The 27,203-nt window shown below is 41.8% G+C and overlaps 2 protein-coding genes across 4 annotated transcripts in view; one reads left to right on the top strand and one right to left on the bottom strand.

Moving 5' to 3' along the window:
• The window catches only part of LOC134665842 (protein croquemort-like), a 407,398-nt gene that overhangs the window by 158,262 nt on the left and 221,933 nt on the right, over nt 1-27,203 (top strand). The gene's annotated exons all lie outside the window — the stretch shown is intronic.
• Nucleotides 1-27,203, bottom strand: part of LOC134665447 (dynein axonemal heavy chain 2) — an 82,690-nt gene that overhangs the window by 10,619 nt on the left and 44,868 nt on the right. Inside the window, exons 31-69 of one of the 3 annotated variants that reach the window (XM_063522425.1) lie at nt 25,052-25,214; nt 24,273-24,451; nt 23,952-24,144; nt 23,702-23,843; nt 22,688-22,825; nt 21,945-22,163; nt 21,214-21,339; nt 20,507-20,624; nt 16,698-16,834; nt 16,005-16,160; nt 15,521-15,723; nt 14,968-15,153; nt 14,252-14,416; nt 13,834-13,946; nt 13,341-13,486; nt 12,826-13,009; nt 12,585-12,703; nt 12,403-12,509; nt 12,061-12,222; nt 11,623-11,771; nt 11,052-11,167; nt 10,650-10,802; nt 10,355-10,494; nt 9,443-9,584; nt 8,640-8,821; nt 8,025-8,148; nt 7,442-7,645; nt 6,652-6,756; nt 6,325-6,551; nt 5,949-6,178; nt 5,624-5,778; nt 5,377-5,476; nt 5,177-5,301; nt 4,349-4,571; nt 3,894-4,069; nt 2,537-2,707; nt 1,914-2,113; nt 944-1,107; nt 211-357 (exon numbers count right to left, since the gene is read on the bottom strand). In XM_063522425.1, coding sequence (XP_063378495.1) covers nt 211-357; nt 944-1,107; nt 1,914-2,113; nt 2,537-2,707; nt 3,894-4,069; nt 4,349-4,571; nt 5,177-5,301; nt 5,377-5,476; nt 5,624-5,778; nt 5,949-6,178; nt 6,325-6,551; nt 6,652-6,756; nt 7,442-7,645; nt 8,025-8,148; nt 8,640-8,821; nt 9,443-9,584; nt 10,355-10,494; nt 10,650-10,802; nt 11,052-11,167; nt 11,623-11,771; nt 12,061-12,222; nt 12,403-12,509; nt 12,585-12,703; nt 12,826-13,009; nt 13,341-13,486; nt 13,834-13,946; nt 14,252-14,416; nt 14,968-15,153; nt 15,521-15,723; nt 16,005-16,160; nt 16,698-16,834; nt 20,507-20,624; nt 21,214-21,339; nt 21,945-22,163; nt 22,688-22,825; nt 23,702-23,843; nt 23,952-24,144; nt 24,273-24,451; nt 25,052-25,214 — 6,189 coding nt within the window. Of the gene's footprint in view, nt 1-210; nt 358-943; nt 1,108-1,913; nt 2,114-2,536; nt 2,708-3,893; nt 4,070-4,348; nt 4,572-5,176; nt 5,302-5,376; nt 5,477-5,623; nt 5,779-5,948; nt 6,179-6,324; nt 6,552-6,651; nt 6,757-7,441; nt 7,646-8,024; nt 8,149-8,639; nt 8,822-9,442; nt 9,585-10,354; nt 10,495-10,649; nt 10,803-11,051; nt 11,168-11,622; nt 11,772-12,060; nt 12,223-12,402; nt 12,510-12,584; nt 12,704-12,825; nt 13,010-13,340; nt 13,487-13,833; nt 13,947-14,251; nt 14,417-14,967; nt 15,154-15,520; nt 15,724-16,004; nt 16,161-16,697; nt 16,835-20,506; nt 20,625-21,213; nt 21,340-21,944; nt 22,164-22,687; nt 22,826-23,070; nt 23,209-23,701; nt 23,844-23,951; nt 24,145-24,272; nt 24,452-25,051; nt 25,215-27,203 lie in introns of those variants that run through there. The other 2 variants (XM_063522437.1, XM_063522433.1) reach the window with 2 other exon arrangements.

The following is a 27,203-nucleotide window of genomic DNA, read 5'->3' as shown; positions in this document are numbered from 1 at the left end:
ATTTTTTATTACATGATAAATCTCTGAAAAATGTCTGACACGATCTACGTACGAGTATAGTACTTATAGTACACAATACAAGTTTCTATTTAGATTCCATTTTATATTCTAGTTTGGCAATACAAGCCAATTATTTGATTTGAGATTTCCTACAATACTTATTGAACAGATAAGGTCGTGATTGTCGTGAACCAATTCAACTTGACGGACCTAAAAGTGGCAGCGTCTCGGGCTCAGGGTGTAAGTACCACTCCTTCCACTCCTTGGATAATGTCTCGAAGATCTCGATAACGCCGTGGAAGCCTGGCAGCTTATCCATCTCGGTTAAGTTGTCCCAGCAATCATCAGGTAGCCAATCTGAAAGGAGATGCTATTCAAAATCTGGTATAAGAATAACAACCAGAACGTGTCGTCACTACTCGTGCTATTATCAATGCAGCTAATAGTTGGCCGAAACCATAGAAAAAAATACATAAAGTGCTCGCTCCATACATCAGTTTTAGTACCTACCAAAACGTCTATTATTTTCGTAGTCGACATCTATCACCGAGTAGTGGAATTAACTGCTACCGAAAAGTCTAATGCTCAACAATTTTCAGCTAATATTATAACCGGATTAACCGGAACTACTTATATTTTCAACTCCTTCTGCTTTTCATATTAGTTGTATAATTGTTGTTCTATACAATTTTCGTGAGTAATATATATTTTATATACAGCCAACAACCCTATTGTGGACTTAAACCTTATTGTGTCTTTTTTTTCTGTTTGGTTCGTTGCTGTAAGTTTTCTTTGTAACAGTAAATAACTTTTTTTAATTTTTTTTACCGCCTGCGGGAAGTGTTTAATTGTTTGTATATCGACCGAATTGTTGCTTATCGACCAATGAAACTGAGCATTTGTGCCAAACCAAGAAAGAGTTTCAAGTCTCATCAAGTCTCACTAGTAGGATTGTCTGGTTGCTCGGAGCGATCTAGCACGACGCCACCTTTCAGCAGGAACAGGTACTCGTTATAATCCATCTTGCCCGATTGGAACAGGATGCGCGAAACGATGTGGAAAGAGAGCAGCAGCTTGTGCCGCTCGAAGAGGGCTCGACACGTGTTCCTGAGGATTGAGAGGGATTTGTAAAGGACAGGCCACAAGGACAGCAATTAAAGGTTTCTTCGATACTGGATATTTCTAAAGTTCACGTTTGAGGCGTAGGTTAATCGCTATCAGGCTACCTGCTTCGATGTACAGCATTTAACCCTTTACCATCAGGCTAAGGAAATATATTTCCCACATATGGTACTTCAAACATTTTTGTTTCATTTTCGATGAGTAAGACTGACATTCGATTGTCATTTTTGAAATGTCAGCTTGGTAAAGGGTTATCAATATCTAATGGTAACTGTACGCGTACACAAGTAATATTTCATCTCCAGTCTTAGTCTTAGCTTCTAACTTCTACTTGGTTAAACGGTATCGTCTTGGGTTGTCCCATTCGTTTTTCGTCGTTCTTAAATTAGTCCTATTCTGCTTTCGTCACGCATTCGACATTGAAAGCCACCGACGATTGTGATGTATGTAGAATGAGTGACGAAAGCAGAATAGGACTAATTTAAGAACTTGACGAAAAACGAATGGGACGACCCAAGACGATACCGGTTGAACAGCGAATTTTGTGGATAAAATGGAGGTTTGATGAGTGGGCTGATGCTATATATTTTTTGCGAAGCTTTTCGTTTTAATTTTAGGAGTTTAAATTTTATGTGAAAACTTTTATAGGTAACAAGAAATTATGAGCGTTTTTTTTTGTACTGGTATTTTATGCTTGACAATCTTATTCCTGCAAGGCTGTTTTTGGAAGGAGGATGAGAACTAGGTACCTACAGGTACCTACTCAAATAGGAAGTAGGTAAACAACTTACTTATACACAGAATAGGTGTGGAACTCATTAAGGTTGCTGATGCGTTCGTCCAGCTCAGAGTTCTTGGCGCTGCGGTCGATGGAGTAGTTGAAAAGATCGATGTAGGCGTCAAGAGAAAACTGGTACATAGGGTCGATACGGGATAGGTCGTTTAGCGCGAAGAACAGCACAGACGCGCGTACTGCCACTGGCACGTAACCCTATATGCGGGTACAGTTATTTAAAACAAGTCTGGTATAGTTATTTGTTTATTTTCTGCGGTCAAGAGGAATAAATCAAAGGATAGAACTCATAAAACAAAAATTTAACGATATAGAATTGCGTTGATGTCTTTTCCAGAAAAAAACCAGTGACTCATTTTTATAATTCCTGAATACATTGCAGTTGAATTTGACGGTGAATAGTTCAACAAGAGAGGGCTCGTGGCGATAACTTGGTACAGTCAGCGGCAAAAGTTGCTAAGCGGGCCAGGTGTTTAAAATGATCTTGACACGACTTTATTATTAAGAGAATAAGAGCGTGTGAAGGTTATTTTGAACACCTCGCCCGTTTACCAATTTCTGCTGCTGACTGTACTCATAAATTTTAGCACTTCAAATAAAAGAAAAATTCTATACACGAACCTGTCTGGCCGTGTCGATTTCCTTCTCAGTGACCTGCGAAGTTATAAGCGCCTCCTTCACCTCCAATGAGGTCCGCTGCGAGGTTTGCAGCGTCACAAACAGCTCTTCGTTCTCCAGAAGGGGTACTTGGGACTCGTACATGATGCGAAGAAGGTCGTTCTCCAAATCCACCTAAATTACATGGATGCTTAATGCATACTCGTGACTTAGGGTCCGTTGCAAAAACCCTCTGTCACTGTTTTAGCGTTCGCTAAATTTTATTGTATTTGAAAATTTCGTAGCTCCCTGCTGCTTGACGTTGATCAGCCTGTTAATTGTGATTGGTGCAACTGGCCCTTAATCCTGGGCAGACACATACTAAGCCCAGAGAAGGTAGTCTCTCGAGGTCAAAAAGGTCCTGCAGCTGCTCGAAGTTGCAGGTTTGGATCGAGTGTTGCGAGAGGTGGCGACCACAATAGATCAGGGATGGTCGCAGTGATACATAGGCTATGGAGCCTTGTATAGCCCCTAACAACAAGAAGAAGTTGCAAGAAGAGGAAGAGTCGATAATTGACAGCTTAATGTGTGGTAAAGCTGTGGCTTTGGTAGTCGCCATCAGACATATCGGAGTGGCCAAGGTATTACCTATCAATTTATCAAGACGTTAGAGTGCGTGTTCAGATGATTTTGCCGCTCCGATATACGAGTATCTGATGGCGACTGTACTGTGATATCGAACTAGGCTTTATGCTATACCAGAGCCGGTAATATTTCAATATAGTTGTATTATACAGGGTGGCCAGTGGCAGATTTACGATTTCATAATTTGATAAAAAAAGACTAAAATATACATATAAACCAAAACTACTACTTAGGTATATAAAAAGTTGATGAATGCGGAAAAAATTTTTTGAAACTCATATTTTCTACCGAGCTTCCAATAAGATTAGCTGACGGTGCATCGCAGTATGGCGTATATTAAAATTAATATGGCAACTTATGCCTTATTTTAATTTATTGTTCTGAATTTTTTGGTCCAGAAAAATGACTACGGTCAGCTGACAGATTAAATCCGGAACAGTTTTAAAAGAAAAAATTAAAATTAAAGTCAGGGTCTTGCAGTACTGAATAAAAAGCCGTTTTTAGATACGCCTCAATGGCACGTGCACGCTGCTCTGCTGGCCAGTGATCCATTGTCACTAATTAATCCGCAACACTCACGAAACTAAAAAAAACCTCTGCGTCTCCTTGGCACTACGCGTTCGTAAATTATTTGGATTTGAAATCGGAAATTTGCCACTGGACAGCCTGTATAGTTGAAGAACAGTCAACGACTATTATCATTAATCACTTTTATCAGCAATACATGTAAACTCACAAGAATCTTCTTATTATTGGCGATGGTGGTGACGAGATTGTCCTTCATAATCTCGAGCTGCGGGCGCTCCTTCCGCACCACAATACTTAACAGCTGTGACGTCAACCCTTGCTCTTTTACGGCAAAATTCACCATCGTCGTCTTCGTGAGGGTTTCAGGGGTATAAGTCGGGTTACCTCAAAAGAAGAATTATTTTTTCAAGTTAGGATTTAACCTTATGTCAAGAGGTAGGTAGCTAGGTAGAGTTAGAACAAGCTAACTCTGCAGCGCAATTTAACAACCACTTAAAAAATATGGCAATATATTATAACACGAAACGTCATCCATGGTAGTAGAGGTAAGGTAGAAGTACTAGTGCTCGACGCTGCACTAGTATTCGACATGGGCACTTTATAGGCTACGAGTACTTTTACTACATTTGACTTCACGAATCGATGTAAACCCAAAAAACTTACCCAATTTAGTAGTCAAGTACATTCTGAACTTATCATGGTAGGACACCATTTTCTCGTTGAACTTGATGACCCTAGAGTCACCGATCTTAATGATGGCCTTGTCTAAAATGGGTGCTATAGACGGGTCTAATACTTCGCCTACACCCTGTATTATGATCGGTGTGCCTTCGGTTAGGCAAGTCTCCATTATTTTCAAATAATTTGGTTGGCCAAAATCCACGACCTGAAAATATTGGTCCATTTATAATAAATTTTTTGTCGTGAGCGATATTCGGAAATACTTAAGGGGCTCCCCCACGCCAATAACCTTCGATCAGAATCCCTTCGTTTTCTAATGTTTTTTGTAGCTTATCATATTAACAACAACGGCTTTGAGCAATATAGTATCCCATATTTATTTCAACTCAACTTCTTCAAGATATTTGGCATCAAAGTTGGACAATTTTAGGCTAAAAAACTGGTTTTCAGGCCATAACTTTTGTGTTAATTAGTTTAAAATTAAAACCCTAGACACGTTTTTCGAGAAGTCTATAACAAACCCAAATACGAGTATGTAGATTTCGTACATGTAAGATCTTTCACAGCAAAAAAGATATGAAAAAAGTGTTTTTTTAGACAATGTTTAAAAACTTCATAAAAAAATAAGTATGTAATTATGTATTCATCCAGTAGACAAAACGGAGAAAAAAAATTGAAGAACCGATAACCGTTTGTCTTATAATTCTACCTGTAGTGCAAAAAAAGGAGATACGATTCAAAACTTGCCAAAAATCGATGAAAACGTCGGATAGCCGTTAAAGACCTCAAACATGTAATGTCTACGATTACCTGTATATCATTTTTTTCTTCAAGCCTAGAGATCCATATGAGTGCTTGCCCCTGTGGGTCAACTGCCAATGGCCATCTTGTGGCACGCACTACTATGATGCCGTTTTCTGCACTGAAGTTGTCCTCTATTCAACAAAATAAAAGTAACATAAGTATTAGTAATTTATAAATGTACAAATAACATGCAAACGATCACGTACCTGGCAGTCCCATACTGTTCCATTCCCTTAGTGTGGCATCGTCCAACAAGAAGTATTTCATTGTCATATCCATAGTCACCGGTAACTGTTCGTTGAACACCTACAAAAAAGTCGCGTATATGTAAATATATTACAACAACAAAAACCATTCCAAACCATTTATCTCGGGACGAGGGAACTTGAGCATTTTCCTACCTCTACAAAATAGCTCTCAATTCACGTAAAACATATATAGAGAGGAATATACCTCCAAAAACCAGTCGCTCATAAGAGCCTCGCGGTACTCGGACACGAAGGGTCCCAGGTAAGCCACGAAGCCTGTAGCTATGAGACAGTCTCCGGGCAAATTATCAAACTCCTTGTCCAAACGTTCTACTGTCATCTCCCAGCGCTCCCTCTCGCCTGTATCGAAAAGATACAACTATAACAAGCTGTTCTGGCTTTATGAAATAAATTTAATTCAGAACGTTCTCGTCAAACTGGTACAGAAAAATAACATTTGCTCTCATGTACCGACAATTTTATCGAGGCTAAGAAGAGAACACTGAATTCACTTCTTGCACTACACTAACCCGACAAGCCAGTAATAAGTGCCTCAGCTCTCTCTAGCTTGAGGAGCAGCTGCCTTGATTTCTCCTCAAGTTCTTCTTTCTGCCTCAACTTCTCGTCGTACTCCGCCTGGAGTCGCGCCAGCATTTCGCTCAGTTCCTTCAGCTTAGCGCGAGCCTCAGCGAGAATCTGCTGTTTCATGCGCAAGGACTCCAGAGCCTCTTCTAGACGTTCCTTCTTTGGTTTTACAATTCTGTTAACAACAGAAGAATTAGAAAGGATTTGTATAATTAAGCCACCGCTCATCATATGTAAAGTATATCAGCACGACTTCTTTGTCTAAAGTAGCAAAAAACGCGCTGTTAGGTTACATATTTGAAAAATATTTACAAAACTCACTTGTATACTTTTCCATACTTCTCAATCGCCCTCACCCACAAACACAGCGACTTGGCAGCAGCTGACACCGTGCCCACGATCTCTGGATCGAAGTCAGGTTTGATTGTGTAGGTGCCTACTTTCTTTAGGGTCTTATCTGAGATGTTGTCTTTGTCAAAATCTCGGAGACGGTCCAGGAAATATTGGTCACCTAGTTGCCGCTTTGCTTCGGCCCAGGTGGGCTCTTTCTATGTATTGAATATAATTCGTTATAAAGGTTAATCTGCTTAGTAAGAAGTGTTTGTTATGGGTTAGTTGTAAATAAAATGGAATGTCTCCCTCGATTACCTGCAGCAGTATGAGCACAGCCTCCAGTACCATTTCGACTTTCTGAGGCGGTTTTGCGTAGGACTTTACTTCTGTGATGTCTTTCTTATTCAGAGCATCTAAGGCCTACAAAAAGTCATGCAAATGAAAGGCGTATAAAGCAGCAGTGGCGGCGCGTCCATAAAAGCCGATTCCCACCGGCTTGCCTATGGATATGTTTGACGCGCCGCCACTGTAAAGCAGTATAATTATATACACGGTGTAACATGAGGAAACCGAATAATTTTAACAGCGTATTCCTGGTATCGTCTTGGGTCGTCCCATTCGTTTTTCGTCAAGTTCTTAAATTTGTCCTATTCTACTTTCGTCACTCATTCTACATTGAAAGCCACCGACGATTGTAACGAATGCAGAATGAGTGACGAAAGCAGAATAGGGCAAATTTAAGAACTTGACGAAAAACGAATGGGACGATCCAAGACGATACCGTATTCCTGATCATATTTAGAGAGGTTGCCAAAAATTTCATTAGCAATTTTGAGGCCTTTCTTTAGGGACTTCAGCGATCCGAATCCTGCGTTTTTGACTTTTGCTCGATAAAAGAAAAAACACGAGCATAGGTTTTTATAATAAATTTTGCACAGTACAGCAGTTGCAGATAACTTTTTTTATTATTAAGACAAACAAAAAATTTAAATTCATAAACATGATATTCGCGGTCCCGACCACGCACATCCATCTCGCTCACGCTTGCGCTCAGTGAGAGAAGAACACGAACGTAATGGGCTTTAAGAATAAGGAGAACAGTAACCTTGACGGCTTCGTCTAGAGCGGGCATAGCGCTGGCCAGATCCCTCATGGCCGCCTCGGCGAGCTTTTTGCACTGGACCTCTTCTTCTTGCGTTTTCTTGCTGCGAGCGGCTACGCTACGCTGCTGCTCGTCTGCGTTACGTTGCTGTACGTTGATCACCCCCATGTATTCTATACATTGCTCTGTATATTCCGCCACTTGCACCTATATACAGATACAGTAAGCGTCTCGATCAATTCACATTCTCTCTTGACAGATTGACAGTAACTGATCGTCAATATTCTAGATTAGAAGTAAATAGTCTAGTTTACATTAGGTACATTACAAAGAGCATGTACCTAGAGTAAGACCAAGAAAAGTCTGCAGCGATTTTGATACCATACCATACGCATTGCAACTATTGCAAGTGTTATTTATACGTCATAATTTCATAGAAGTTTGACGTTTAAAATAACACTTGCACTGCTTGTGCTATCAAAATTGCAGCAGACTTTTCTCGGTCTAACTTTAGTAGCTCTTCGCTCTTGGTTTTATTGCCTTAAGTTTGTTAAACAAACCCCTACATTGTTATAAATCTTCAAACCTTGGCCAGAGCAAGTTCTTCTGACATCAGTCCAACAAGTTTTGTGGTTTCTTCGACTTTTCCTAAACCGTTTCTTAGCTTGTTCGCTTGTAAGGCAATCTCATAGCGTTTCATCTTCAGCATTCTGTCAATAAATTAAGTATTAACATAATACACCTACCTATAATACCAAGTACTACACAAATTGATCCATATGAATCACATGAAGAATATGAAGATCTTTAATTATTCAGAAATTCCTGTCCAAATGTCAATCGTTTAAAAAAACCATAGAACACGCTAGTATCTCGCTGCTGTTCAATTCTTTACCGAGCCGGTATCGTCTTGGGTCGTCCCATTAGTTTTTCGTCAAGTTCTTAAATTAGTCCTATTCTGCTTTCGTCACTCATTCTACATTGACAGCCACCGACAATTGGAACGAATGTAGAATGAGTGACCAAAGCAGAATAGGACTAATTTAAGAACTTGACGAAAAACGAACGGGACGACCCAAGACAATACAACCGAGCCCACGGAAAAGTGAATTAACAACATGGACTCTTTCGTAAACTACTCTCACTCTGAAATTGCAACAAACGGGTATGCAAAGAAATTCGTAAATACTTTCAAACTCACTCCTTGTATCCCGCCACGAGTTCCAAATAATTAGTTGGAGTTACGTAGTTGGTGCGCCGAGTCTCGTTATACATCTTGACCGAGTAGCGGCCCACGGAGGAGTGGATCAGTGACATGATGGACGCCACACTAGCTCGAAGAGCATCCTCGCGGCTCTCCACTATTGATTCCTTCCGGCGGATCTGTATATCAAATGACGGAAACAGGCTTAATTCCATTTAAAAACCGGGCAAGTGCGAGTCGGACTCGCGCACGAAGGGTTCCGCACCACAATGCAAAAAAAAAAAACAAAAAAAAGCAAAAAATAACGGTCACCCATCCAAGTACTGACCCCGCCCCACGTTGCTTAACTTTGGTCAAAAATCACGTTTGTTGTATGGGAGCCCCATTTAAATCTTTATTTTATTCTGTTTTTAGTATTTGTTGTTATAGCGGCAACAGAAATACATAATCTGTGAAAATTTCAACTGTCTAGCTATCACGGTTCGTGAGATACAGCCTGGTGACAGACGGACGGACGGACGGACGGACAGCGAAGTCTTAGTAATAGGGTCCCGTTTTACCCTTTGGGTACGGAACCCTAAAAAGCAAATAGCCTGCAAGAATACAGATGCATTGATACTTAGCCAATTCTTCTCAGCTGGCTTCTAGTTCGAGCTTCGTTAAAGCTAAATGCAGGAATATCAACTAATCTAGCAACTTGAAAGGAATTCTGCTGTTAGCTGCAATCATTCTGGGGTTATACTTATTATCTATAGGGAATATAATTTTTGTCTAGAAATTATAAGACAAAAACAGCTAACCCTGGGTCCAGTGATGGAAGCGAGCAACTCCACTCCGTCCAAAAACTTGTAAGCGACCTCGAGAAGCGCTTCGCGAGGCCACTCCAGGAACCAGTTGGTCGTGGTAGCATTAATGAGCGCCGGATACTGGCGGATGCGATTTCTGCAAAATTAGCACAAAACTGCAATATTATTCGTGTATTATGGCGCTTCTAACACATTCACTGCTAGCGCCATCTACGCGCTACAAGCTTAGATAGCCGATATCACAATCTTTCCCGTTTCTAGCAAAAACCGCCTGTCCTTCTCTAGGTGCTTGTCATGGACGCTGGGAGTAGGATCAGAAAAGGACGTCCGACAAGAGAAATTCGGGAATATTCAAGGTGTTCGCCAAACTTAGACAAAGATGCGACCAAGTTACAATAATAGCATAGGTGGTATAAGGTAGGCCATTAAGTATGTTGTGTATTAACTTCCATTTTTTTTTCCATCTATTGGTCTTAGCCTATTAATTTATTTATTTAAACCTTTGGGAAACAAACAGCCAAAAACAACACATATAGTAAATCAGATAACACATTCACAAGCCACACAGTTTCCACTAATGAATAATAACAGTTATGTTGCTCAGAATCTAACATTAATACAATTCAAACTTAAACCTAATTTAACATTAATAGAATTTACAACATGCAAAACTCGAATACCTAACTTGAATTGTTGTAATAACAGACATAAAAACAACATGTGAACATTGGAAAGTATGATGTAATATAGTTACTAATGGTTACTAATGGATATTATTTTTATTTTTATTATTAACTGTACTTTTTATTGCAGAAACAAACTGTTGTAATGATAAATGAAATATATTAATATCAGTTTCTTTTTTTCTGATAACATGTATTGAATATTGAATGTACACAAGTATACCTGAATTCTTCTCCTATGGGACTGAAGCACAGGACGATTCGCATGTTGGTGCGCACTCGCTCTACCAGGAACAGATAAACTGCCTCATTCGTCTGCATTATATTTGCGTTTCTCATTGGCTTCTCTAAAGCTTGTTTTATCTACATTGAACGATTTAAAAATTATAATTTCGTATAAAATCGGAAGCCTACTACTAGAGACAAATAGAGAATAGAGAAACTAAAAATATGTAGAAAAAAGAGCAACGAATTTAAGGTCCCACTTTGGGGATTTGTAGACCCAACTGTACACTTACGTCTTCGAACTCATCCGGTTTGTATAAGTTAGTGATTTCCCCGCTGCTAAGCAGGTTGTTAACTATTTCAGTGAAGGTTTCTTCCGCAATCTGCGTGTCCGAAAATATAAAGGTGGTCTTTTTCGCGTCCACACCCGTTGAATTGTAGAGCACCTGTAGAAGAACAAATAGGTTGTCTGTTCTGATGCCAGAAAACAATACTTATACCAATGAAGGAATAACACAGTTAACAGATAACAGTTGCGCTAACTGTAAATAAAAACTCAAACATACGTTACGTGGGCCATACTGAATGTTCCTGGATACTGATATAATTATGAGACGACTTATTTTTTCTAAGTGGCCAGTTTCAGGAATTTTCAGTATGCCCGAATTATTAACCTATGGATATTATTAAAGTACCTTTAGGTCCTCCTTAAAGTCCTTGACACCGTAGGTCTTGGTGACCACCACCTGGTAGGAGTTGCACTCGCAGATGTAAGACGCCACGCGTGTCAAGCTCTGACGTCCCGACCCACCTGAACAACAACAGGTATCACAACGATTAACATTTATTACAGTCCGACAAACAGGCATATCATACGGGACGAATTATCATGATGGAGCTTTTAAAACTGACCAATCCACAATAACCCGCCCTGGCTTCGCAGGGGTGAACAAATTAAATACACCTAAACCTAACTCAAGAATAATTATATTGATAGGTGAAAACCGCATTTAGTTCAGTAGTTTTTGAGTTTATCACGAACATACAGATAGACGCGCCGGGGGACTTAGTTTTTGTTTCATATGGTGTAACAAATGCCACGATTGGCAACAAAGTTTGACCGGCGATCTTCATACGGATATTCACGTGCACAGTGCTCGCGAATTTACCCATATTACTTCCAGATCTCATTATATATATTATTTATCAGACGCTTCGATCTAAATACTTAGCTAAGGAAAAAGTAAGTAAAACTAATTAACGCACCAATCCCGACACACAACATATTCCCCCTGGGCTGCGAGATGACCCGGACGATCCTCACAATATGCTCTATGGCGTCTTTGAACAGCACCAGATCCATCTTCACCACGCCTGGACAGCTGTTGTATTCCTCCATCTGGTTTGCTATGTACCTTGAGCGTAACGATATAAACTCAGTAAAACTCATACGTCCTAAACCTAATTGAGTTGCTTCTCTTTATTTAGGTTCGCTGCTTTTGGACCAGATAATACGTTTCATAGCCAGGACTATTGTTCGACTCTAGGTACTCACGAAATTTAGTACAGTGGAACCTCGATAGCAAGGATCTCAAGGGAAACGCCTAAAAGTTCGTGTTTACGAGGTTTCGTCTTATAGAGGGCATCGACTTAGGGATAGGGGGTTTCTTAGTTTTGTTACATAGGTTTCGAGTTACATCTTACTTTCTCAATGCTTCGGGATCAGCCAGATCGTCATAGACCTCGAATGGGTTGAGGAAGTGGCCGAAGATGGGTGCGGTCTTGGTGGGGCACACCGCGTGGAAGGTCATCTCAAAGTGTTTGCCCAGCTGGTCACCCATGTGCGTCATGAACCAGTCGCGATCCCTACAACCGTACATAACTATTATAACGAGGCTCACGGCTTCAAAGGTTGGCTCGAGTGTGTCAATTATTGCATCAGTTTCTAACAGCAGACAGGAGGACATTTTTATAACTAATCAAGTACGTAGAAGATATTAATAATGAAACTTGCAAAAGAATACAGTATTATCTATATCTACATACCTTTCTTCTGTCAGGCGATCTCCAAAAACTCTAAAACATTCGCATACCCACAGTCGCAGGAAAGATTTTTTTGTGTTCTGATAATCTTTATTACTTCTCAACAGACCCTGAAAACACGATATATCTTAATTATTTGTTAAATTATCGCGTCAGCGGTTCTCATGTTAAGACCTTACTGTTACCTGAAATATTTTGGAGATGTCTCGCAAATTGAAGAGATAATGCATCTTACTCGGAGTCGGCAGTAACTTCGCCACAACATTGTTAAACACGTCTATTGTCGCAACTAGCACTCCTTTACCTAAAATAAAAAGCAAGATATAAAAAGTAAAAAAAGCATTTATAAAGATCACAATAGCGCGAGCAAAGCCTGCTCAACAACATGTCCCAAGAAATACCAAGATGAGATGAAACTACAATTACCGACACCCTTAGTCTCCTCGTCAAACTCCTGCATATGCTGCGACAACATGGTGCCAAATATTTTAATAAGCTGCTGCTGCGTGGGAGCGGTGAGGTAGAACGCGTGGAAACAGGACAGCAGCCGCGGGGGAAGGGGCGAACGCGCTCCACCCGGAGGACCCGCAGCGCCGCACAGCACCATTCCCTAAGATCATACATCATCATCATCATCATATCAGCCCTTTATCGCCCACTGCTGAGCACGAGCCGACCTAAGGTCATACACGAAGCTCGAAGTGATCTCTTAAATAAACCATACGAAACGAACCGCGCTCACCACACACTGGCGCTCTGACGTGAACTTACAATAGGTACTAAGCCATTCACAAGCCAATTGCAAAAGGATGGCTAATTGCTCGTGTGCATTTGATAATACAATATACAGTACGCGTACAATGTACCTACGAGTGAGACATGAACGCATTTTACAAGAAATGAACAGCTGGTTATGTGGCTGTCTGTACAAGTTATCTTACTCTGACATTTTTCCTCCACTGTTTCTCCCGATCAAACCAATAACCGTAGTCGTGCCAGAGCCTGACCAGCTCGAGCGGCGGCTGCGAGCCGTAAGCGTCGCGCACCGGCATATTGATGTCGTCCATGAATGCTATCATCTTCTTGCCTAAGCAGAACACGCTATAGTTAGTTTTTTCGAGTCTACGACATTGACATATTTAGATATCTAAGGACTGGCCTTACGGGCAATAATAATGAGGCATAACAGGAGCCAGTACAGTCGAGCGGTGTGACACCGCTACAACGCTATTGGTTGAAGACTTCGCATCACGCGCGCGATTGGTTGACGAGTTCGCATCACGCACGCGATTGGTTGACGAGTTCGCATCACGCGCGATATACTCGCGCAACTAGTAGTGTTAGACTGCACGATTGGCTGGAATTCGTGAGTGACACGAATGCAGTAATACTGCCCGTAAGTGCAGGCAACTTTAGACATTAAGCGTTACTTACCACCAGCAGGCACATAATTCCCTTTGGTTCGCTTCTCAAGCCTCGCCTCGATGATGTCCTGCACATTAGCAGCTGTTGTCTGAGCAGACATGTTTATGACTTGCTGGCTATATCTAAAGGGGAACAATAACATTCAGTAAACATGGCCTGAGTTAAACTCGAGTTTTCTTTCTCATATTAACTCGTGATGCCAGTCAAAGTTTTAATTTTAATGTAAGGAGAGAAATAAATTTGTTTTATATCATCAAAGTGTAGGTATGGCTCACCCGGTATTGTATTGTCCTAGCTCTAAGTAGGTATACTTACTCTAGTACTCTAACATTTTATTGTATGGGAAGTTTAACAGATCTCTGCCGCGTAACGTTGATCAGTCTGTTAACTGTGTTTGGTGCAACTGGCCCTTAATCTAACCACTTACATAGTAGGATCTAAACTGGCCAAGGTGCCCTGGATGAGGAAAGTCTTGCCGGTGCCCGTGGGGCCGCCCACCAGCACTCCGTACCCGGCCTTCAGCATATCCAGGGCCACAAGCTGCACGCGGATAAACTCCACCGTCGGCACCAGGATAGTGTGGAAACCAGCGCTATTCGGAAATAATGACACTTTAGCTTACAGTTAAGATTTATGATAAGTAAAATAGGCACCTGCAGTACACACGAGATACCTTGGTAGTTTTAGACTCTAATATCAAATTATTATTATTTTTAACACCAGAAGCTAAAACTAAACACAGAAGCTACTCTTTTAAAAAGAAAAAAATGTTTCAGCATGAATCGTTTTACCTAGTAAAAACTAGGTGTCAATTTAAAGTTTATTTTATTAACGACTAATAGGTATCTTTTTCCCGCGTCTAAAAAGTCTAAATAATGGCCACGACCACTCTGCCAAGAGTGTAACGAAGAAGAAGAAGATCTTCTGCCCGCGCGATCGTCTGCGCAGAATGATGATTACCGTGAGAATAACAACCCTGTGGGTCGCTGCCGAGGCACAAACTATCTCCATACCTACTAGTTCAGTTATATCTGATACCTTCACGTTTACATCTTAGACAGATCAACCTAACGAACGTGACGGGTAAACTCATGAGTCATTTAGCGTTGGAATACGCTACGATACATAATGGAGGCTATTTACTTAGGGTTATATCTCCAGTTGTCCGGTAGCCGGTCTTCCCACGGCTTGAACTGACGCAACCGCTCATCCACGTAATAATCGTAGACGGTATCTTTCAGCGGGAATACCCCTTCGTGCTCGCGCACCCAATTGTCCAGCTTGCGACGAGGCTCCTCTTCCAACGTGGCGCAGATGGACCAGATCATTCTGTCAAATGAGAACAATGAACACAGATGGATGACTTCGATTCATGTGAATAAGTTTTTGACAACTATAAGGCAAGTTTAATAGCCACTACATACTACATAGCCTATACACCCGCGTCAGGATGTCGAGGAAATGTTCTTGAAAGATCCTGAACGGGTTTAAGCCCTCGTTGCCCTTCTCGTCACCCTGTGGCTGGGCGGGCGCTGGCTGCAGCCCGAGCAGACGGCATATGGAGCTCACGCCAGTCAGTTACTGCCCGCATACGCAGACCCCTCCATCAGGAGCAGCCGCCTCAGCGCCTCAGCCAGCGCCGGCATCACGATATTCAGGAAATGTCACCGGGAGAAGATTCTGGAAGAGCCCTTACGCAAAAAGGAACCGCATCTTGGAGAAGCCCTCGTTGCCCTCCTCGTCGCCCTGCGGAGGAGCGGGCGGCGGAAGCAGCCCCAGCAGGCGGCACATGGAGCGCACGCCCGTCAGCTCCTGCCCGCGCACGCTCTGCCCTTCTACCAGGTGCACCCGCTTCAGCTCAAGCACCGGCGTCAGGATGTTCAGGAAATGTTGCCGAAGCTAGTATAAAAGCAGGCGAATTGACGTCAAATTAGGCGTAAACAGCAGAAAGCCGCTCGTTTTAACATTCCCTAACCTTCTAGTTCTACTAAAGAAGACTTCGAAAGAGGTCAGACAGAAGCCATGACTCAGGAGTTTTTTTTTTATCACCGAAACTAATAATTTAATAGAACTGAGGTCAGAAGATTCACTGCAGCAACAAGAGACAAGGAGTAAGTGACCTGGAGAGACATCTTAAGCTATGATTTTTTTAGAATTTTATGAAATCCTTGTTGACTTACAAACTCCTTGTACTCAGGATCGCTGACGGTGTCGAGCCATGAGTTGACGAAGGGCCACCAACCCCAATCCTTGTAATCATTGTAGACCATTCCGTTGCGCGACACCGTGGCCGGCGACGCCACCGCAAGGTCCAATGTTTCGATTAAAAGGGACACCTGCAACAAACTCAGCTTCGGTATATTTAATCGACTTGGGCACCTTGTAGGTACGACGAACAATATTTTTTTCCTATCCTCCTAAGACCCAAGGTCCTACTTAAAGTACTTATTCAGTTCGATGAAATTTCAATCATATTCAATTGGAACAGAGTCGCATTTGTTTTGTTTCGTTAAATTTTCAAACAAACCCAAAATCAACTCCATTCCCTGCACTAACGGTTCAACTTTCTGTGGCAAATTATGGGTATTTCATTTGTATGGCTAAGCCTTAGGAGGCTATACAAGGAAGATAAGCATTATTTTACAAAAATGTCCTGGAGACAGGCGTGGCTCACACCGCGATTTCGTCGCTTTGCAACAGGTAGCTAAAAGCCTAGTAAGTACATCCGTTTCACACCAATTTTGGTGGCTAGCCATAAGCCGCGCGTGGCGATGTCGCCACCTAGCGGCCATATCTGTCCTGATCGTAACAGACGCGTTTAGTTAGAACTATTATTTATTATGTGCTGGAGATAACAGTTATACTTTTCTTACCTGAGCAGGCATAGAGATTCGTTCGCTGTTAACGAGCGTGAGTAGCTTATTGTCGTCCATCACGGAGTTAAGGTTCTCGATCCAGATGGCGTCCACGGGCCCGTCGAATATGATCCACTTCAGGTCGGGGGTGTCCTCTGTTTGCACAAGTTTTAGTATAAATTAGTTATAGGGTAATTCAACAGTATATGTGTTGTGGCCAATAACTGGTCAGCCTTCAATAACTAGCCGTCTTATATGTAAAATGAATTCTGTTTATAGGTGAATAGAGTTCATTTTTATTTTAGGGTGGCCAATTACTAACAAGTCATTCCTTATATTCGTAAATATACGTAATTAATATTTATATTTATTTTATTATATATTTATATATATTATAAACTACCTACTTACCTGCCTTAGGTTATTATGACTGATGATGATAATGTATCTTTTCACTCTGCCTGCGACTTGTCGTCTTCATTTCACTCCCTTGATAGCACAATGTCTGAGCCCGAAACACTAGGTACACGTATATCGCGCGAATTTCAAAATAATCCAAAACTACTCAATGTGTGTCACATAAATGCGCAAAGCATTCCAAGTCACTACAACGACCTCCTTGATACGTTTTCATCGTGCCATGCCCATGCCATTCTCATTTCGGAAAGTTGGTTAAAACCTAACCTCTCATCTACCTCGTATGGGCTCCCTGGCTATGTACTGTTACGAAATGACCGCACAGGCAAAGGCGGCGGCGGTGTCGCCATCTACCTTCGTAGCGATATCCCTTTTAGTATTTTAGATTCCTCTCCGTCCCAATTTTCTAACGACATGGAGTATTTGGTGATAGAAGCAAATGTCAAGGGCACAAAAGTCGTACTTGGGGTCGTCTATTGCCCACCTACGGTCGATTATTTCACAACCTTGGAGTCGTTGCTCGTCTCTTTTGCATCGGAAGGTACACATCACATAACCATGGGTGATTTTAACACAGATCTTTTAAAAAATAGTCTCAGATCACGGAATTTGCTGTCCATAATCGAGTCTGCGGCACTCTCTGTTCTGTTCTTCCGTTAAAACCAACACACCGTAACCTCGACACGTCAGACTCCTGGTTGGACCTTATTCTTACGTCATCCGTTGACCATGTGAATAAAGTGGGACAGTTATTAGCCCCAGGTTTTTCTCGGCATGACCTTATTTATATTTGCTATAGAGTACGACCTCCTAGACCACAAGCAATCAGTATTAAATTACGCAGCTTTGCACGGTTGGACACTGACGCGCTTATGAGAGACGCGCGCGCGATTGACTGGGTACCCACACTTGCGGCGCCAACTGTTGACGAGGCGGTAGTTGCACTTAACACTGCGGTCTTAAAACTGTTTGACACTCACGCACCCGTTCGTGATGTGAAAATAAAGCGGCCGCCTGCGCCCTGGATTACCCACGCGGTCCGTACTGCGATGACGAGGCGAGATCGTGCGTTTCGTAAATATAAACGCGACCGCTGTGATGATAACTGGGATGCTTTTAAAATTGTCAGAAATCGATGCAACAAAATTATTAGGGACGCTAAACGTATTTATATTCACAAAAATGTTGTTTCATGTTCACCAGCGGACACCTGGAAATTTCTTAAAACTATTGGTATAGGGAAATCGTCAACTAATTCTAACAATTTATCATCCTTTTCTTTAAACGATTTAAACATGCATTTTTCAAAATCTTTTGCGCTAGACCCTGCCACTACATCTAAAAGTATCTCGTACCTCCGTGCCCTACCTTCCTCCTCTCGTTCTACGTTCACTTTCACTCCGGCCTCTGATGATGAAATTCGAAAAATAATTAATTCTGTTAAATCAAATGCAATCGGGCATGACGAGCTAAGCAGGATCATGATATTGCGCATCCTTGAATGCATTGTGCCTATTATAACGCATGTCGTCAATCTTTCCATGCTTACAGGTGTTTTTCCATCCTTGTGGCGTAGTGCTTTCGTAATCCCCCTCCCAAAAGTACCCAACCCTTCATTACTCAAAGAATTTCGCCCAATTTCAATTCTCCCGTTTTTGTCTAAGGTCCTGGAAGCCATAGTGCACAAGCAACTGTCCACTCCCATCTCCAATAACCATATTCTTTCACCATTTCAGTCAGGCTTTCGTTCAGGGCATAGTACAACTACCGCTTTACTTAAGGTTATTGAAGATGTGCGGCTGGGTATAGAGGAATCCCTTGTCACTGTTCTCGTTTTGATAGATTTTTCAAACGCGTTTAATGCTGTAAATCATGAACTTCTCCTTGCCGCCCTAGACCATATCAATATTTCATCATCAGCGGCCGAGTGGTTTGCGTCCTACCTTTGCGGTCGTCGACAGGCCACCCGAGCCAATCGGACACTATCTGATTGGTGCGATCTCTCTTCCGGTGTTCCGCAGGGCGGTATACTTTCCCCACTGCTTTTTTCTATTTTTGTTAATTTAATTACCCCCTTCATAAATTGCTCATATCACCTGTACGCCGATGACTTGCAATTGTACACTCAAGTTAAGATCGATGAAATAGATGAGGCTGTATTGCGCCTAAATAATGACCTTTCTAGCATAGCATCCTGGTCGAATGATTTCGGGATCGTTGTCAACCCGTCTAAGTGTCAGGCTATCGTTCTTGGGAGCCCACGTTCAGTTTCTCTCTCTGACTTCGCACATGTAAGACCGATTCTCTTTGAGGGTACTGTAATACCACTATCATCCCAAGTGAGAAACCTGGGGTTGATCATTGATCGGGGCCTTACTTGGGAGCCACAGGTTTCTGACGTGTGCCGCAGAGTTACAAATACCCTGAGAGCATTGTACAGGTTTAAACATTTCCTGCCGGCCAGTACTAAAACTTTACTCATTCAGGCTCTTGTGCTTCCAGTCATTGATTATAGTGATGTGTGCCTTACCAACCTTTCACAAGGACTCTTAGACAGACTGGATAGACTTTTAAACAGCTGTATTAGATTCATCTTCGGCCTCCGCAAGTACGACCATGTCTCTGCCTTTCGACGGAAACTTAATTGGCTTCGTGTACGGGAACGCAGGTGCCTCAGGGTGCTGTGTATGCTCTACAACATATTAAACGACCCAGCGATACCGGAGTACCTGCGGTCTAAATTCCAGTTTGTTACCGCACAGCCAGGCCGTGAGCTACGTTCCTCCCGAAAACTAACTCTGTCAGTTCCATTGTATCGCTCCGGATCCATGACCAACTCCTTCACCATGCATGCGATTCGTCTTTGGAATTCCCTCCCTCTCGAGATAAGGCAAAGTCAGACCAAAACTTTGTTTAAAATCAAGTTGCGCAGACATCTTTTAGAATAGTCTCTTAGCTAAGTCTCATAAAAATCTGAAAGCAGGTATATATATATATATATAATATTATATTATATTATATGTACCCATATGTATGTTAGTATATTATGTATGTATAAGTAAGTATATTATAGCAATATATATATTTGAAATTGTATGTTGTTCAACATAAAAATGTATACTTAATAGTTAATTTTTCGTACTTTTAATTTTTCTTGCACCTATTACTACTTGTTCTCTGTTTGGCCCAAAGGTTAACTGGTAGAGAATGCCTTCTGGCATTAAGTTCGCCTTTTGTACAATTTTTACTGTGCAATAAAGTTTAAATAAATAAATAAATAATAAGTCATTAATATCGTTTTTCTTGTTTCGTGGTAGACCCCCAGATTATTGTGATGGATTGTGGTAGTGGCGCCACCTACGCAGAATTTGGAGTAATAATGACTCATAAATTAGAACTTTCGACTGTACCTTGGCAAACGGTGCGCATAATGCTACTCAGCACGCCGTCCTTCCACTCGCCCGTGGCCAGGTTGTACTCGCCGTACAACTCGCCCAGCGTCAGAGCCTTGGGGTTCATGGGTTGCACCTACAACATATCCACGACTCAATACCTACTCTTTCCTTACTTCCGTTGTATTGGTCCTTCGGATAGAAAACTCAAGTGTTATCAGAAACCACTTTGAAAAGCAATAAAGATCTATTGTCGGATTTATGCTGCTTTTAATATTTTTGAAACTTTCAGTTTTATCCTCGTCTTAAGGGGCCCACTGATTAACAGTCCGCCGGACGGTATCGGCCTGTCAGTTGTTCAGAACTGTCAAAATTTTGTTCTAACTGACAGGCCGATACCGTCCGGCGGACTGTTAATCAGTGGGCCCCTTTAGAGCATTTAGTAACTGGAGACGCCTTGGCTGTCATTTTCTGTACAAAGCAGTCTGTTGATTGTTGCGGGGCGATACATTTCACGTGCCCCTCGCACGTCAAATGTATGGCTATTTGTACATGATTTGTAAGTAACGTACAAATAGCCATGTCAGGTAAACGTCAGTCCACAATTTAGCAAGGTTTTCGGCAGAGGGGCGACCCTGGTTATTAAATGCTCTAAGATCCTCATACGTTGGAACCGCTTAATAACTAGATATATATTCTTGCTAGATTTCATTTAAGAAGCTTACTTGGACATTCTCGAAGCCCGGAACTCGGTCGCGCTTGCACCGCGAGATAGTAGCTGCCAGGATCTTCCACGACACTGACTTGGCAGTGTTTGTGTCGCCAAGGAGGATGCTAGAATGTCGGGAATTCTGCAACAAATCAGTAGATCAGTCTCTACTGATATTTTTAAATGATCTTAGTCGACAAAAGTGTCAATAAATACACTACCAGAATTCGCATACCTACACCTACCAATACCAATATGTAATGTATGAATGTATCGTATGTAATGTAGGTAATATACCGGGTGTGGCCTGTAATATGAGCAAAATAAATATTTGTAGGCTGTACTCCTCATACTGATCAACATTTGTTCAGCGACTTTTGAAAATAACTTGTAGTTTGATTTTTAATACACTTTAAAGGTTATTCAAAGACGCAATGTATTGCGAACTTTCTTGTGTTTAAGGCTTGACAAGCAACGTCAATCACAATGATTTGACATGGTGATGGCGTCCATTGAAGATAAAAAATTTTTTGTATGAAAAATAGGCAGTTTAAATACTTCATAATTTTTAAAAGTTGTTATACAAAAGTGTCACTGTTTGAGGAGTACAATCTATGTTTTAATTATTTGCTCATGTTACAGGCCACACCCGGTATGCTACGATACAAAGCTCATTCAGGCTGTCTGTCAGTAGTGTCAGTCGCGCCGCGTTACCATTTCTATAGGTACGAGTTATCTGAGCCTCACCTTAGTTTCGAACGTCTGTATGACTTTATGTAAGGCAGCCTTAGTTGGCTGGAGATTGACAAGCCGCATCTCCGCGGAGATGGCTGCCTCCAGCATCTCGTAGTCCAGCGTGGGCACCACCACGTCCGGGAAGATGTCCTGCATGATGCCGTCGAAGAGGGGGACGTCCTTGGCCGTCAGCCGGGCCACGTTCATGTCGCGCATCGCCAGGATTACCATCTGTACAAGAACCATCACTCATCAAACATATCAACATCATCTAAGTGCCGACTACGTTACTTACCTGTTAGGGAGCAAAAGAGTAGAGTAAGGCAATCTGCATTTTAACTGCAACTTGTATGACTATGCGATGAGACTACACCAATCGAACGGAGTGTTAGTGTCAGACCAAGAAAAGTCTGCAGCGGATTTGCTAGCCTAAGCAGTGCAAGTGTTATTTAAAAACGTCAAACTTCTATGAAATTATGGACGTACAAATAACACTTGCACTGCGTGGGCTATCAAATCCACTGCAGACTTTTCAATGGATATCTTAAAATGGGTTATAAAAGTGAACCAGAAGCGGTATCATAGTCGCATTTTTATCACCTGTCATGCCATATACGTCAATTTCGCACTTACATCTTTGTTAGAACGTGACAGGTATAATTAATAAAGGTACAAATGATAAAGATCCGTCCATCTTAGCTCTACAGGTATAGGATCTATATTCAAAATTGATGAAAAATTTGATCACCATATACCTCTGCCTCTGGCAAATCTGGATGAGCGCGTCTCACTTCCCCGGCGTACCGTAGCATCGCGATCATGGACCGCAGTCCAAAATCGTAGTGGTTCTGCTTCGAAAGCTGCAGCATGCACAACTGGTACAGCGTGTGTACCTGACGGGTGACAATCACAACGCTCCAGAAACATGTTCATCTCACAAACCCTGCGCAAGTGCAAATTAGTGCCCCTTAAAAACAAAAAAAAAATACCTGGTCCTTTACGCGTGACACAGCAACATGACTCAGGAACAATCATTTATATTGAACTGCAGCGAGAGACAAAATATAATAAATAAACAATATAGTTACTACACCCTTATCAAAGGATTTCATACAGTGCGACAAAAAAAAGTTAAAACCTCCTGTTCCGGCAGATTGGGGTACGCGCGTCTTTTTACTCCAGCATAACGAAGCAAGGCTACCATAGATCGCAGCCCAAAGTCATAGTGGTCTTGTTTAGATAGCTGTTGCATGGCCAGCTGGTATAGCGTAAACACCTTAGGCATAGAAAGGAAAAATACAAATAAAATTAAAAAATACTTTAAAATATAATATTGCCTTCGGTTACCTACCACGACAGTTACTTTACTACTCACTCATGAAATAAAACTAAGAGGGTTGGAAGGTCAGATGGCAGTCGCTTTTGTATAAACTAGCGCCAACGCCAATTCTCGGGATTAGATGTCAAGCTTGCCAAGCAAGATTCGCTTGGCATCTAGCCAAGCGGATCCCAGGATCCCATGAGCCTTAGCTAAAGCCGGGACAAAACGAAGATGATGAAGGAGTACCTAGCTCATTGAGTAGGTAGCATTTCGTCGGACGACAAGCAAAAGGCACTAAGTACTATCAAAAAATTAAAGTAACAATGCACTTTATTACACTTGTAACACGGTTTATTGTCCAATAATTTCAATGGTGTTAGTTAGTGACTTTTGCTTGTCACCCGACGATTTGCTCTCGCATTTCGTCTAAGAAAATGTTCTTACTCACCTTTTTAGCATTTACTTTGTAGGCGGTAAAGCCGTCTGAGAAAAGTGTGATCTCCGCTATGATGAGGCAGTCGGGCACACACATGGCGATGGGGCGGAACATGGACTTCAGGTTGTCGGGGAGCTCTGTTCGGCCGGCATACCTACAAGTATTTAGGTATTAGTAATGTCTTAAATTCTAAAAAACACCCTCTTAAAAATATATCACCCTGATCTGAAGAGAAAAATTGGGATCATCGTAATGAACAAACCCAGGGTTCATAGTTATAAAGATCCCACAGTTGGGGTCCAGCTTGACGTCGGCGCCCTCGAAGATGAACCGCCGCTGCAGCAGCGACAGCGCCAGCAGCACCGCCAGGATCTGCTGCGCCACCACAGACAGCACCTCGATGTTGATGCGGTTGAACTCGTCGAAGCAACCCCAGCACCCGCTTTGGGCTATTCCTAAAATTTAATCATTCTGGTAAAGAGAGGAAAGTCTAAAAACTAGCACTGGAAAGTACTAGGTCTTCGACTCAGTAGCAGCTGACTGACAACCGTGTTACATAATACATTAAAATGTTATACCATACCTGAAAAGCACTTGGCCATAGATTTGTAGTCCAGCCCGTCAGAACAATTGGTGACAACGACCCATCGCGCCAAAGCACGTCCTAAATCTTTAGTGGTTTCCGTTTTGCCAGTCCCGGCAGGGCCCTGAGGACTGCCGCCTCGGAACAGGTTTAGTGCTGTAGTGAGGGTTATGTAGCATCTATGGAGCATATATGTAAATCTTATAAATAGGACAGAGATGAATACCACCTAGGCAAATTTTTGCACAAAATGTTATTTCTTCTAAATATTGAATTACTGGGTCACGATTCTAAATTTAAATCATTAATGTAGAATTATGTACGTATTTGATTGATGCGATAAATCTACTTACCATTATAGGCTTAGAGCAGGAGCGCTGCGACAGTATCTCGCGCGCGATAGACTACCCGTCCCTCTCTAATAAATAGGTACGGTTAGAAAAAGGCGGGTAGTCAGATGTTGTCGCGGCGCTGCTGTGCTAAACCTACTACATCACATAAATCAGGGCACACAGAAAGAGTAGGTAGGTAGGTAGGTAGTTGTCAAGCGGACCCCAGGCTCCCATGAGCCGTAGCAAAATGACGGGATAACGCGAGGAAGAAGAGGAGCTGCTAGAGCCGTGCTGTGTGGCTTAACCTTGGCTCCGTCACACAGGAACGTATTGCGGGCGGCGCGTGAGCGGGGCGCACCGCTTTTACATATAAAACGCTCACGCCCCGCCCGGAAAAACGCGCCTATGTGACGGAACCTTTACGTGTGGTTTTACGGGGTTACTTACCTGTCAGTTAAAGGCGTAATCACAAGCCGTCCAGAGTTTCCAATGTACTCATAGGTGTATATAGAACAGGTGTTAGTCTGGCGGATATAGCAGTCTTCGCGCTCACGGTCCCAATAGAATTTCAGCTGCGAGAACCATTCAAACGCTGACACCGTCATGCATCCTACAATTATTAAGAATGAAGATCTATACTTTGCTTTGAACCAGCCTAAGTCACTATAAAAAAAAAATCTAAAAAAATAAATCAATCTAAATCTAAATAAGTAATAAATAAATCTGAAATCTGAAAAAGTTTCATGTTATGAATAGCATAATAATCATCAGTGTTTTCTAATCTAGCGTAATTAATGGAAATAGATTTTAAGCGGCCATACTTTGAGGGTTGATTCGAATTCGATAGAAGTCAGAATACTGCGAACTTGATTCATCCTTTGGGGACGGGAAATATATAGGTAGTAGTACCAGTGCCGGATTTACCACTAGGCTGAGTAGGCTGAAGCCTAGGGCGGCAGATTTTTGGGGGCGGCAATTTTGCGTAAAAAAAAGAAGTATTTTATTTGCTTTCCCGATATGGTCGACCAGAAATTTGCCGGTCTCCTATTTTTTTGTAAAATTTAAATAACAAGCATTATTTGTCGATTTTACCACCTTCTGTCATGTCAAGACCCTTTATATTGAGACAGACTGCCGGACGACAACAAAGTAATCCTGTACCTATGGGTTCCGTTTTTTCCTTTTATTTATTTATTTATTTAGAAATTTAATTCAGGCAACAAGGCCCATATTACAAATACCTTACAGACTAACATACATAATGTATTTTATAAACTTAAAACTAAACACTATTTAGTCGACAAAACGGCGTGGCTCCGTTGCATCGGCTGCTCTTGTGTCGGATTCGGCAGTTTGCCCCGGAACCTCCGAAACACGACACCTTTCGGCCAGAAGTCGGCGCACTCGATGGTCCCCTGCAATGGTCGCGGCACGCGCACCACAAAAGAGTTGAAGTGCACGTAGTGGCGCGATCGAAGCTGGAACACCCTCAGCGTGTAGCCGGTCTTCTGGTGTACATACTCCACCACTTCAGCAGCCGTGAAACCTTCTTCGTGAAGCCGTGAAGGCTTCGTGAGAGCTTTTGAAGTACAGAGCCCTAAAAATGTACTATTTTCTATCAAATTGCGTTATTTTTATCGAAAAAATTTCGCGCTCACTGCGCTCGCGTTTTTATTGATAGGTACATTCTTTGTAACCCATCCCCCCCTTTACATTCTTTATATCTAAGTACCTATGCTTATCGCTGGTGAGTTTGGGATGGTCGGCGATTCTTGTGTCTTCGTGGTATCGAATCTCACAATTTTATTCCGATCCCATGCTGGAACTCAGGATAGAGTGCTCTCGATATCAGATACAAGCTTTTTTAGCTTTTCATAACTTTCCAGCACTACAGAACCAGGGATTTTGGCACGGCCTGTGTAGCAATGATTAATCATTGATATGCAGCAATAACAGCATTAGGGATACCACAGAATCTAGCGGAACGCCAGCGGTACCCATACAACCATTTCTAGTCGCCGTTACGACGCGGTGTTGACACATCTTGTGTCGACACCGTCTGTTTCGGTCACAATTCCAGTCGCAGAGTCGTCGCCGTGTCGACACAGTTACCAGAAATGGGGAAGGGTCGACACATGACACAAAGTGACATAAAGTGTGGTCGCCGTGTGCACACATTGTTTCGGGTTTGCGACTGCTTTATGCCAAAATCATTCGTTCATTCGTTCATTTTGTTCCTGTCAAATGGAAACTGTCAGATGGAAAAATGCTTAAATAAAAATAAGTGACATTAATACGCCATCTCTAAAACGGATTACAAGACGTAATTATATATTGTTTGCATTTATATTACAATAGGACTTAAATTATTATGGGGAATTAAACTGCTCGAGTGATTTGATAAACTAAGTGTAGTATAATCAACGCGCCACCACATTGTTTTAGTTTAGCCGGAAATGAAATTGTTTACTTCTCAGTGCCTGTGTTCATAACTATATTATTTGATACATTTTTAGTACTTCGATGCGTATACTATACTTAAATAACAGAAATAACGCTTTACATACTACGAAACTTGTTAATTATGATGTATAAATAT

The sequence above is a fragment of the Cydia fagiglandana genome, chromosome 1, assembly GCF_963556715.1.
Source record: "Cydia fagiglandana chromosome 1, ilCydFagi1.1, whole genome shotgun sequence".
Lineage (NCBI taxonomy): Eukaryota > Metazoa > Arthropoda > Insecta > Lepidoptera > Tortricidae > Cydia > Cydia fagiglandana.
This window is presented reverse-complemented; position numbering and strand designations above follow the sequence as displayed.